Here is a 14,109-nt window from a genome sequence, read left to right as displayed (position 1 = left end):
AAGCGGCCAGATGGGCTATAAGCAACAGACAAGTCACAATTTATATAATTACTTATACTATAAAGCAGTTTTTATACATAAGGCAAAGTGCACCCTTCTGTATAATCTCTTTATTAAGCAGCATTAAGAAACTTATGACACAACTTCTCTCATAACTTGCTAGATATGCCCAAAAGACCTTGGCTCTTATCCTCATATAGGGTAAATTGCTTTTATATCAGGGGATGTATTACATAATGCCATGAAAATAAATCATAAAAAAACCAAAACATAACACCCCCCCCCCCCCCCCCAAAAAAAAAGCAATAAAGTCTATGTACACCTTTGATTTCGTTTGTTTGATTATTTAGAATGAAAATGTCTTTGTGTGTTTGGTGCAAATTTCTAAATACATTTTATTGAAAATAATTTTTGAGATACAGCTGCTTTGTATCCTGTATGTAGCGCTGAAATCTGTATGCGTCAGGTCAGCGGCACTGACAGGTTCAGTGTCAGCGAGTCCTGCGTGTATCTGACACACAGGTTCAGGCTGTTACCGATCACACTTAAGTTCCTAACTTAGATGTGATTTGATAACAAGTGGATCCTGCGTGTTACGCCTCATTCACACGACAGGGTCCGAGTGTCGGCCGATAAAATCAGCCGTTTTGCCCGGCCGGTTTGCAACCGTTTTGCATCCGTTCCGTGTTGCCGTTTTTAACGGCCGATTTTGACCCGTTTTGCATCCGTTTTTTTCCCTTTCCGTTTTAAAATCGGATGAATTTCATAAATTTGTTGCCACACACAGCCCTCTGTAGGTAATGCCACACAGCACCCTGCAGGTAATGCCACCCAGCCCCCTGCAGGTAATGCCACCCAGCCCCCTGCAGGTAATGCCACCCAGCCCCCTGCAGGTAATGCCACCCAGCCCCCTGCAGGTAATGCCACCCAGCCCCCTGCAGGTAATGCCACCGAGCTCCCCGTAGGTAATGCCACTAAGTCCCCTGTAGGTAATGCCACCCAGCCCCCTGTAGGTAATGCCACCCAGCTCCCTGTATGAAATGCCACCAAGTCCCCTGTAGGTAATGCCACCAAGTCCCCTGTAGGTAATGCCACACAGCCCCCTGTAGGTTGCACCCATCCCCCCCCCCTTCTAGGAGAAGTCACTGACTTCAATGTCCATATATGGACAGTTTAGTCACTGACTTCTCCTGGAGAGGAATCCCCGGCCGCAGGGTCGGGGATTCCGCTTCTGAAGTGAGTGACGTCGCTGTGTCCATATATGGACAGCGTAGTCACTCACTTCTCCTGTAGCGGAATCCCCGGCCACGGGGTCGGGGATTCCGCTTCAGAAGTGAGTGACGTCGCTGTGTCCATATATGGACAGCGTAGTCACTCACTTCTCCTGTAGCGGAATCCCCGGCCACGGGGTCGGGGATTCCGCTTCAGAAGTGAGTGACGTCGCTGTGTCCATATATGGACAGCGTAGTCACTCACTTCTCCTGTAGCGGAATCCCCGGCCACAGGGTCGGGGATTCCGCTTCAGAAGTGAGTGACGTCGCTGTGTCCATATATGGACAGTGTAGTCACTCACTTCTCCTGTAGCGGAATCCCCAATCCCCGGCCGGAGATTGGAGATTCCGACTTCAACAGAGAGCAAAAAAAGACCCTCCTCCTCCTCACATGCACTCTACACTGAGGAGGAGGAGAGAGAGCGCGAGCGATTGAAAACATGGCCCACACTCGGGACACATTCCGGTGATGGCCGTGTATTACCCGGCCCCATAGACTTCTGTGGGAGCCGGGTGGCCGGGTAAACCGCTGAAAATAGGGCATGTCCCATTTTTTGACGGCCAGGTTTCCTGGGCCGTTAAAAAAATCAGTCGCGTGAATAGCCCCATTAGGGGTCTATTGTTCCTAATGCAGCCGGGTGACGGCCGATTTATGAACGGCCGTCACCCGGCCGGGAAACCCTGTCGTGTGAATAACGGCTTAGGATGTCTATTTTGATTAGATCATGGCAGAAGGGGGGTATGGGAGTTCCTGACTTGCATAAATATTATATGGTGACTATTATATGGTGATTATTCTATAGTAGTCTGGCAGCTGGTGGATGTCTAATAGCAGGAAGCGATGGGTGAGCATAGAACGGAGTGCGGTGGGTTTACCCCTTTTAGCGTGCTTGAGAAAATCCTTTTCCCATGGTGCCACTTAGAGGGTTAAGCTACTGGGGATACAAGCCTCAATTCAAGCAAGGTCCTATCTGCTTCGCTGTCATATAGGTGAGGATGGTGGGTCACTGAAAGCCCTGCCCATTAGATACCTGCACTCTACGTTAGAAAATGTTAACATTGATGTCTGAGAGTCTGCAGGTATGACGACTATTTCGTCTCTTTATAGAGAATCTACCTTTCATTCATTTGAGGATTTAACTTCTTGTTATGGTATTCCTAGATCAGATTTCTATAAATACTTATGTATCAGACACGCGCTTTCGTCAGTGGATACAGTCATCCCGCTTCTACCACGTTAGGCTGTACTCTTTTTTGCTAATAAGCTCCCTAAGGTTTAAGGCATCTCTTTATTTTACGGCCTATTTTCTACCTATACCCCTATTACCAAACTCCAAACTTCCAAGATTGGTTAAAAGCATTGGCTTGGGTGAGAAAATCTTCTAAAAGTTCGATACATTGGGAAATGTCCCGTAAAATTGCTTTCCGTTGGTACCTTACACCTGTACGTGTCGCTAAAATGTTGAGCTTGGCTTCGGAGTCATGTTGGAGGGGATGTGGAGCAAAGGGTACTTCTACGCATATGTGGTGGGAATGTCCAATTCTCGCTTCCCTATGGTTGATTGGTTTTCAGCTTCTCTCAAAAATTTAAAAATCTAAGATAACGGTTTCACCTGGATTGGCTTTATGCTACCTAGGTATGGATCTCCATCCCCCCTCTGGGCGCATTGTTTCATCACACATTATTATGGCCGCGAGACTTATGATAGCTCGTCAATGGAAAATGGCTGACCCTTTGACTAAAGCGGAGTTAGTTAACCAAATTAAATTCTCTTATCATATGGAGAAGTCGTGGGCCTTTAAGACCCTCTCAATAGTCAAATTCGAAAGAATGTGGAAACCTTGGAGCGAATTTGCCCTACCCTCAGACTGAACCTTCCCTCCCTCTCTCCACATGACTCTGCAGCCAGAATAGGTATTTTGGCGGTTGCCCTTATACCCTATACTGCTCTATCGTTTAGCCCTATATTTGGCTACATGTAAATCTATGTAAATCAACTCTGCTCTTTTCTCCTGTTTCTACTCTTTGTATATTATATTATAAATCCCTGTGATGTTTGTTGTGTTTTGTATGTTTTTTAACCCCTTAGTGACCAGCCCATTTTAGGCCCTAATGACCAAGCTATTTTATTCGTTTTTCTATAGTCGCATTCAAAGAGCTATAACTTTTTTATTTTTTCGTCTACATAGCTGTATGAGGACTTGTTTTTTGCGGGATTAGTTGTGCTTTTTAATAGCACCATTTTTGGGTACATATCATTTTTATATTAACTTTTATTAACCTTTTGGGGGGGGGGGATTATAAAAAAAACCTGAAATTCCGCCATTGTTCTATGCATTTTTAAATTGACGCCGTTCACTATGCGACGTAAATAACAGGTTACCTTTATTCTATGGGTCGGTACGATTACGGCGATACCACATATGTAGAGGTTTTTTTATGTTTTACGACTTTTGCACAATAAAAACACTTTTGAACTAAAATTATTTGCTTTTGCATCGTCGCTTTCCAAGAGCCAAAATTTTTTTATTTTTCCATCAATGTAGTGATTTTTTGGGCTTGTTTTCTGCGGGACAAGATGTAGTTTTGAATGGTACTGTTTTGGGGTGCATGGGACTTATAGATTCATTTTTATTATGACTTTTTTGGGGGGCAATGGAAAAAAATTGCAATTTCGCTATGGTTTTTTGCGTTTTTTTTTTACGGTGTTCACTTTGCGGTTTAAATTACATATTAACTTTATTAATGGAGTCATCACGGTCGCGGCGATACCACATATGTGTACTTTTTTTTTTTTTTTTTTTACACTTTTACTAAATAAAACCACTTTTTATGGAAAAAAAATGGTTTTATTTTTTTACTGTACTTTTTATTAATAATCTTTATTTCAGGAAAAAAGAAAGAGATGGATCCAGCGCTGTGTCCTTGAAGTTGTGTTTAAAATCGGAAACTATTTCCAAGCTTAGGCAGAAGCCATGACTAAGGACGCTGCATGCGTCAGAAACGCGTAGGCACCGCTCACACTGCCACAAATCCTACGATCTATTTGAGAATATCTACTTACAATGTTACCTGTTTTTATATCTATTCATTTTTCATTAAAACTTGGAAATAGTTTCCGATTTTAAACACAACTTCAAGGACACAGCGCTGGATCCATCTCTTTCTTTTTTCCTGACTTCTTGCGTGTGCCGACACGAGGATCCGTGTGCAAGTCTATACATGCGATAAGGTGAGCTGGAGGAATCCTCCCAAACTTTTTCTCTAATCTTTATTTCACTTTGATGACTTATTTTATTAGTCCCACTAGGGGACTTTACTGTGCGATATTCCGATCGCTGCTATAATGCTCTGGTATACTTCGTATACCAGAGCATTATTGCCTGTCAGTGTAAATCTGACGGGCAATCTGTTAGGACGTGCCTCCGGCGCGTCCTAACAGGCATATGTCCAGGGCAGACCTGGGGGCTTTCATCAGGCCCCCGGCTGCCATGACACCCCATCGGAGACCCGCGATGGGTGACAGAGGGAGCTCACTCCCTCTGTAAACAAAGTTAAATGCCGCGGTCGCTATTGACGGCGGTATTTAACGGGTTAAACGGCCGCGATCGAAGTAAACTTCGATCGCGGGCGTTGGAGCAGGAGTTCAGCTGTCATCAGACAGCAGAGCCCTGGCACCAGCCTGCACGGGAGACCCGTGCAGGACTTAGACTAGGCTGACGTGAAAAGGCGTCAGCCTAGCCTAAAGCCCATTAGTGACCGACGTAAAAAGGCGTATTAGTGGTCACTAAGGGGTTAAATGATATTCTATGTTTATGTGTAACGAGGAGATCCTCGTGTTGAAAACCCTCCCCGTCTAGTTCTGATTGTTTTTCTTTACAAAAATAAATGCAATAAAAATTTTAGTAAAAATAAAATAAAAATTAAATCCGCACCTACCCTTCTATCCTATCCTGCCCTCTAAGGCTAAGTTCACATGGGGCAGATACGCTGCGTAAAAGATACACAGTGTATCCGCCCCAGTGGCCACAGGGAATTCCAGGTGTGAAAAACTGCACCAAAATTGTGGTGCAGTTTTTCACCTAGTGCTGAGAGAAGACATCAGGACCGGATTGGTGTCGGTCCTGATGACGTGATCACCATGATAAAGCTATCATGGTGTTCACAGCAAAGTTTGTTGCAGCAACAAACTTTCGTGCTGTTTGTTACAATGTTTCTCCTCCCTCCCTGTCAGATCTTCTGAGGCAGTGGGGGAGAAGAAGCTGTGCCGAGCAGCTGCTGTGTGTCTCCTATAAAGACACAATGACTGTGAAAAAAACACACAAAAACACCTCCACATAGATAATTTAGTGTAGGCAGCTAGTTATAGTTTAGGTAGATAGTACTTAGACTAGGACAATTAATTAGTTAGTAATCAATTAGGGCTTATAATGTGTGTATATATATATATATATATATATATATATATAAATAAATAAATAAAATAATATACATATATATTTATATACTGTGTGTATATATATATATATATATATATATATATATATATATACACACACACACATACATACACACGTCTATATTTTTTTAATATATATATATATATATATATATATATATACACACACACACACACGTAATATATTTTATATACAGACATATATTTGAAATTTGTTAATACTAAAAATTAATAATTAGGGATGTTATATATCTATGACATCATATAGATCTCTTCATATATTTTACACGTCTATAAATTCTAAATACATTGATTCATTGTTAGGCTGTGTTCACACAGAGTTTTTTGCAGGAGGAAAATTCCTCCTGCAAAAACTGCTCCAGACGTTTTTTGCACAGTGATTTGACAAAAACTCGCCAAAACACTCGTCGAGGTGTATTTTTTTACCCTTATGACTGATTGAAATGGGGTTTTGGAGGCGGAAACCGCCTCAAGATAGGTCATGTCGCTTCTTTTTACCGCGATGCGTTTTTTTTGCTCACGGTAAAAAAGCTTGTCCAACTCCCATTGAAATCAATGGGGGACATTTTTGGGCAGTTTTAGACGAGTTTTGCGGAGCGGTTTCCGCGCCGAAAAACTCGTAAAAAAACTCAGTGTGAACAGGGCCTTAGGGTTGTTCATAAATTTATTGATCAATGGATTAGTGGACTTTTTCTTTGTTACTTTTATTAAAACTGTTACAAAAAATAAGTAGAAAAAAAAATACGTACAAAATGGCACGCAAGTTATATACCACTGAAGAGGCATTTGCTCTCTTGGATTCTGATAGTGAATGGGGTCACTTTTGGGGGGTTTCTGCTGTTTTGGTCCCTCCAGGGCGTTGCAAATGGGACATGGCACCGAAAACCATTATAGCAAAATTTGAGCTTCAAAACCCAAATGGCGCTCCTTCCCTTCTGAGGGCTGTAATGTGTTCAAATATAAGTTTATGACCACATATGGGGTATTGCCGTAATCAGGATAAATTTCTTTACAAATGTTGGGGTGCTTTTTCTCCTTTATTCCTTGCAAAAATTAAAAATGTCTATGTTTCTTCAGAAGAAATGTAGATTTTCATTTTCAGAGACTAACGCCAATAAATTCAGCAAAAAACCTGTGGGGTTAAAATGCTCACTATACAACTAGATAAATTCCTTGAGGGGTGTGGTTTCAAAAATGGGGTCACTTTTTGGGGGTTTCCACTGTTTAGGTACCACAAGACCTCTTCAAACCAGACATGAAGCCTAAAATATATTGTAATAAAAAGGAGGCTTCAAAATCCACTAGGTGCTCCTTTGCTTCTGAGGCCGGTGTTTCAGTCCATTACCGCACTAGGACCACATGTGGGATATTTCTAAAAACTGCAGAATCTGGGCAATAAGTATTGAGTTGCGCTTCTCTGGTAAAACCTTCTGTGTTACAGAAATTTTTCTATTACAAATGAATTTCTGCAAAAAAAATTACATTTGTAAATTACACCTCTACATTGCTTTAATTCCTGTGAAATGCCTAAAGGGTTAAGAAACTTTCTGAATGCCGTTTTGAATACTTTGAGGGGTGAAGTTTTTAAAATGGGGTGAATTATGGGGAGTTTCTAATATATAAGGCCCTCAAAGCCACTTCAGAACTGAACTGGTCCATGAAAAAATAGGTTTTGGAAATTTCTTGAAAATGTGAGAAATTGCTGCTAAAGTTCTAAGCCTTGTAACGTCCTAGAAAATAAAAGGATGTTCAAAAAACGATGCAAACAAAGTACATATATGGGGAATGTTAACTAGTAACTATTGTGTGTGGTATTAATATCTGTTTTGCAAGCAGATACATTCAAATTTAGAAAAATGCAATTTTTTGCAAATTTTCTCTAAATATTGGTGTTTTTCAAAAATAAATACTGAATTTATCGACAAAAATTTTTCACAGACATAAAGTACAATATGTCACGAGAAAACAATCTCAGAATCGCTTGGATAGGTAAAAGCATTCCCAAGCTATTACCACATAAAGTGACATTTCAGATTTGAAAAAATCGCCTGCGTCCACAAGGCCAAAACAGGCTGTGTCCTGAAGGGGTTAAAGTAGCAGCAGAGTAAATATACCATCTCTATTTAACCACAACCAACCTTGTAAGTATTGGGGCATAGTCAGATTGATGTATCGTCACTAATACGCACAAATCCGGAAATTGGATAGCAACAATGATACAAAAAAAAAATAAAAAATTCCTTCCATTTAAGAAATGTGGTTGAATGCAGTGCAAACATCTTCACTTTAAACAAATGCAAAAAAATTTTAATATTCATCCACTGACCTGGTCATCACTTTCCTCCATAGATGCAGTAAAATTAACCTCTGAAACATCAGTTCCTTTTATGTCAAAAATTCTGCCAGCCAGCATCCTCTGCGCATGGACCAACACTGGTGTCACTTGTTCGGTAAACCTCTCACTGTAATAATAGTATTAATAAATAAATATATATTTTAAGAGTCAAATATAAACTTGAAATTAAGCACTGGATTTCACAACTATGATATGAGACACATCTGCCTCCATTGTTTATATGTAACAAGCACAAATGTACTTACTGAGAAAGTATATTGAATTGCACTGCTATATGCACCAATGCTTCCCATCTTTTTACAAAGTATAAAACTTCTATGGCTTCCATTACTAGATCACACATCCAGCGCATGTCAATTACAGTCATGTCATCAAAGGGGTATTCAAACTTCAGGTTATAGCCACCCTCCTCATCAGCAATACCACCCATGCAGCTTGGCACACTAAACTTTCCATCGTCATCAATAACCTAAGAATGAAAATGACATTATTGTGTTAATAATTGCCCCAAGACACAGTAAGCTCTTACTGATCAGCATACTACCACAAGTACAAACAGAAATGTAAATGCAGATACTATTTTTAATATCAAGAAAAATTTAGATGATAACAATCCAACATATGATTTTTACATGGAATATTTAATGTAAGAAAAAAACCTCAACATATAATTTTACATATGTAACAATCTAGTGTCTAGCCACATTGTTTTTCAACAAATGAGGAAAAAATTTATCTGATCATCGGAAAGACAGAAAGGGTATGTTCACACGCTTAACAAAAAACGTCTGAAAAATACGGCGCTGATTTCAGAGAAAACAGCCTCTGATTTTCAGGCGTTTTTGAAGCCGAGAATGAAATTTGGAGCTTCTTTTGAGGCTTCTTTTCAAACGTTTTTTGAAGTGTTTTTTGAGGCGTTTTTCATAGTGTTCAATGGAAAATCAGCTCCAAAAAACGCCTCAAGAAGTGACATGCTACTTTTTTACGGAGCGTCTTTCTACGCTCCGTTTTTTGACAGCGAAGCGTAAAATAAAGGCTCGTGGGAACAGAACATCGTAATTCCCATTGAAAGCAATGGGCAGATATTTGTAGGCGTATTAGGGGCGTTTTTTCAGGCGTAATTCGAGGCGTAAAACGCCTCCATTACGTCTGAAAAGAGGCCGTGTGCACATACCCAAAGTATGAACAAAATAACATAACACAGTCAAAGGGTTATTCCCATCTCGGACATTTAAGAACATATGCATAGGATATGCCATAAATATCCCATAGATGCGGGTCCCACCTCTGGGACCCCCACCTATCTCTAGAACAGGGCTCCCTGACCGCCGTCCTAACTTCTGCTGCTGTCTCTGTGCACCAGGTCATGGATTTACGAAGTGGTCGAGTTTTCTGGAAAAAAACTGAGCGCACCTAACTCAGTGGCCAGGACCCTGCAACCTGCAAACTTTATCTCCAAAGCGTGTGTGCATACCTATACAGAAAAGCAAGATCAACACTTTAAAAGACGGATATAAGGTGTCATTTAGATTCATATCTGGTGCCATTTTACTGCCAAACCTGTAGGTGAAGTATTGGTGGCATAAGCTGGAGAGTCATGGGAGAGCATACGTCAATATTAAATAAAGATCTTCCGCCTTGACTGATCCTCTGTCTGACGTACATTTACGGCTCACATAAAACAGAGTGCCGAAAAGTAGAGTAATGTGAGCCAAATGGAGGAGTTTTATATGTCCTATATACAATAACAGCTATTGAGTGAGAAAGGTGTGCACTATACTTTCCAATGAAGACATTACTAGGCTGACTTCTATTCATATGTAATCACATCATAACATTTTCTATGCATCTTCCTTTCAATGGGCAGAACTGGATATAGAGATAAATACTAGTGCAGAAAGCTTTATATTGTGCTTAAAAATAAAGACTCAGAAGGGAACATATAAACTGTGACTGGGAGAGAGTAATGTGTGTGTTGGCTTTGTACCAGACACTAATGAATCATGTGTAGCATGAAACTAGTGTTTGCCAACAGCTTTATTCCTCTGATTCGCTCTGCTGTATGGACAATTTTAATTGACTGGACTAAATGTAACATTTTCTCTTTGCCTGTCGGTGACACAACTTGGTATCTCACGGGTGTGCCAAATATTTACTAGTTAAACAGATTATTCTTCTGTGCATTCTAAAATATAAGTGAAAGAACTAAACTTGGCGAGTTTATCATAGCGATAAGTTTAGTGAACTATACGGCTACAGAAATACAGTGGAGGCAAACTTTTTGATAAAGCACAGAGTATTAGAGAGGATCTGTCAGCTGAATATGCTTTACAGCTACAGCTCCGTACTCCTCGTAGTCAAAACAGCACAACATTTTTTGGTGGCGTTACACCAATGGGAATGCTATTAAAGCACAGCAGACTCATTGCCCATCAGGCCGGTGATTCACAGGCTGCCGAGTATACAGGCATACACAGCAGCAGCTTGTCAGTCACCACAGAGAGGATCGGGGAGAAGCATGGGAGTTTTTCACTCATTAATACAGCGGACTCATAACTATGAGTCCGCTGTATTCTTTCAGCGCTCCTATTAGCAAAATGCAAAAAATACATTTTTGTGCTGTTTTAGTTACTAGGAGTACAAACCTGTAGCTGTAATTTTCGGCCCTTACATAGAACAGTATATTAAGCTGACACATCATCAATAAAGAGGTTTTCCCATCAGAGACATTTATGACATATCCACAGGATATGTCATAAATGTCAGATCAATGCAGGTCCCACCTCTGGGACTAGAACCTATCTCTAGAACAGGGCCCATTAAACCTTGTTCTACTGCTCTGTGTTGTGGCTGAATCGTGTGATTTCGACCATGAATTATGTAAACAGCGTAGCTTGCTGAGATACACTGATTCTGTAAGTACCATAGAACAGAATGGTAGTTACAGAAACAGCGTAGCCCGCATGCTACGCTGCTTCCGTAACTGCCATTCACTACGATGAATGGCAGTTTTCTGACGGAAAGCTCCAATGGAACGTCAGAACGGAGCCCTGATGCAGATGTGAATGAAGCCTAAACAGTTTTGATAAGTGTGGGCCACTGTTCGCTGTCTAATTGCTAGATTCACACACAGCATTTAGCTCAGTTTTCTTTGGCGTCATTGGTAGTGTTTTTTCTCAGCCAAAAACATTGCAGCCAAATCATTTCTGATAGCCAATAGAATAGACAAATATAATATGATAGATAATCTACACAAATGTGTTTTGCTTAGTTGCTTTTTTTTTGCCATTTTGGTAGCTGGAGGAGTTTTGTACACGACCCAGCATGCTTGGTAGTTTTTTTGGTGTTTTGCATTTTTAGTCTTTTGGCATTTTGCTAAACTACAAAAAATGCATGGGGTTTTTATATGTGTTTTTTGTTGCAGTTTAAACACATCAATAAAATCCTGTGTGAACCCAGTCTAAGGGAGAGGATCAGCTATATATGATTCTCTTTTGTTTTACACCCAAGGGGGAGACTTGTATTTAAAGAACTTACGTAGATGTGATCATTATTAGCTGGATGCTTTGTGTCAAAGACACACAGGGCCCAATCTTAGCCGGCCATCAGTTCAGCTGACCTGATGGAATTGGCTTTGAACACAAGATACAGCTTCTATGTATACAGGATACATAGAAGCCGTATCTTAAAAAGTAAAAAAAATTGGAATAAAAGTCAATTTGAAAGTTGTTTCAAATGACTTGTACTTCAGCAGCTTTACAATGTAAGCCTACGGGAATAATATTCCTTAATGCATAAAATTTTGAAATCTGACTGATTTGCAGAATGTCTTTAGATTGGACATTGTACAGTTTTCTGCAGAGTATTTTTACACTGCAGAAATACAAAGCAAATACGCCATGAGTGACTGCACCCTAAAAGACACCTACCAAAGTTTATAAAAGACCATCAAATATACATTGAACATGTTAAAACTGTTTTAAAATGTAACTTCTATTCTGAGAAATGATTTCTTTAAAATACAGCCCCAAAGACTGAGGCAGAACTTCTAAGATTCTGGTACCTGTGAATTCTATCAATTTCATATCTCAGCATAGAAGAGGTTATTTAAATAAACATTTTTTACATTATATATATACACATATATATATATATATATACATATGTGCTACCATTTCTTCTTCAGGTAGGTCTCCTTTAACAGTGCAGTTATTTAGTAAGGTATTGCTTGACAAGTAAAAACATAACTATTTATTCTAGACAGTGCAATAAGGGACCTAAGACGCTCTTAAGTGTGAACATACATTTCCAGACAATAATATTAATGTTTATAGGAGAGGCTGGAGGATAGAAGTATAAGCTACAGGTTCAAATGAGCTTTAAGAGTTAGTGCCAATGAAGATCTGTTCTCCAAGCCATAGTATATCAGAGCGCTGTCATACAGGTTTATTAAGACATACAAGTCAATTTTGTTCAGTCCAAAGATTATTCAATGAAGTTGCAGGGTAAAAGGCCTAAGCAAATTGAACAGTTCAGTCAACATTGCTCCAGAAATAAATAAATTCATAATTTAAGGCAAATTAATGTCTTCCTTAAAATGGGCATTTTTTTTTAGACAAACACTAATGTAAAAAATTACCTGAACTGAACCAGTGTTTTGTAAGGTGACTATCATATCAAGAATTGTGTCTGCTGCAAAATAGAATGGCATCCAAATTTCATTGTTAAGGAGATCTCTTGTTATGGGAGAGAATTCTATATTCGCATTACATTCTTTAGTGATCAACTGTATTTCAAGCACCAGGTTCCATAGTACTCGACTAGCATTCTGCAGTAATGTCCAATGTCCTCCTCGATGCGCCAGAACCTGAATAATTGAAGTGCCCAAAATAGATTATGTAGATGGAGTAATTGTTATAACACAACACATAATATTTATTTATGTTATTAAAAAAAACAATCTATGGATAAAATATTATGTGCTTCATTTACTAACAAACGAGGGGAAAGTATTTCAAATAATATAAGTATGGATCTTTTGTGACCTGGAGCATTTGAAAGATACACATAGAAATATTTTGTCTTGATTTGTGAAAATTAGAGTTATCCTTAAAACATGATATATGTATAAAAGCCATAACATTTCTGAAATATTAAATTTATTCATCATAAATAGTAGGACCACAAATGAGAAATCAGTATACAAAATTGACTATGTCCCTAGGTTTTCATTGAGCGTAGCCTGTCAAACATGGTACCTGGAACCCCAATAATACCAAGAAACTAGGGGTGGCAGTGCTCTGTAATGTGCCTAAAACTCTTCATGGTTTATCAGAAATTTCAGTTACTCCAAATCTTGCCTGAAAAACCCTTTCCATGCATTAAATAGAAGCCAATACCACAGAAAACCGTATAATGTTAATCAACACTATATTTGTGTTTACAAATAGAAATGTTATCTTATATTTTATTAATTTAATTTAAAAATATTTCTCTCCATGACTTGATTTGCTGGTCTTGTGTAGCAACAGCCTTTCAACAGTAGGGTGAATAACATCACACCACAAGAACGTGAAGATACGTCAATGTTGCCTACCAGCCATGACCTCTAGTGCCTAGAAGTGCCCCAAAATAAATTGGGCTGCTCTTCAGCCAATAGTGTGGCTAAAAAAGTTTAAAAGGCTTCCTAATGAATAGATAAATTGGGTTTATACGTATATGTTATTGTCTCAAAAATCATGAAGATATTCCGTAATTTGGACACAATGTGCGCATGGCTATCTGGCACTTGAAGATTTAAATAGGTTTACCTACTGGCACAAAAATGGTTAATTGCTTACTATCAGGCAGCAGAAGAGTTAATTATTTCCAGAGAGACCACTAAACAAGCATCTTACATCTCCAGCTTTCCTTAAAAGGTAAATTTGTACATTTTCTTTACTGACGTCTTTGATCTTGAAATAAAAGGGACGTAAAAGTGACCAGTTCTTTTTATAAGAAA

At 39.3% G+C, this 14,109-nt stretch overlaps 1 protein-coding gene across 2 annotated transcripts in view; it reads right to left on the bottom strand.

Moving 5' to 3' along the window:
• CFAP54 (cilia and flagella associated protein 54) overlaps positions 1-14,109 on the bottom strand; it is a 360,575-nt gene that overhangs the window by 144,418 nt on the left and 202,048 nt on the right. For both annotated transcript variants that reach the window (XM_075856765.1, XM_075856766.1), the window contains exons 37-39: positions 12,748-12,975; positions 8,354-8,577; positions 8,079-8,214 (exon numbers count right to left, since the gene is read on the bottom strand). In XM_075856765.1, the coding sequence (XP_075712880.1) occupies positions 8,079-8,214; positions 8,354-8,577; positions 12,748-12,975 (588 nt within the window). The remainder of the gene's footprint in view (positions 1-8,078; positions 8,215-8,353; positions 8,578-12,747; positions 12,976-14,109) is intronic.

Source organism: Rhinoderma darwinii, chromosome 3 (assembly GCF_050947455.1).
Source record: "Rhinoderma darwinii isolate aRhiDar2 chromosome 3, aRhiDar2.hap1, whole genome shotgun sequence".
Taxonomy (NCBI): Eukaryota; Metazoa; Chordata; class Amphibia; order Anura; family Rhinodermatidae; genus Rhinoderma; species Rhinoderma darwinii.
The sequence above is the reverse complement of the archived record's forward strand: the minus strand, read 5'-3'. Positions and strand labels throughout refer to the sequence as shown.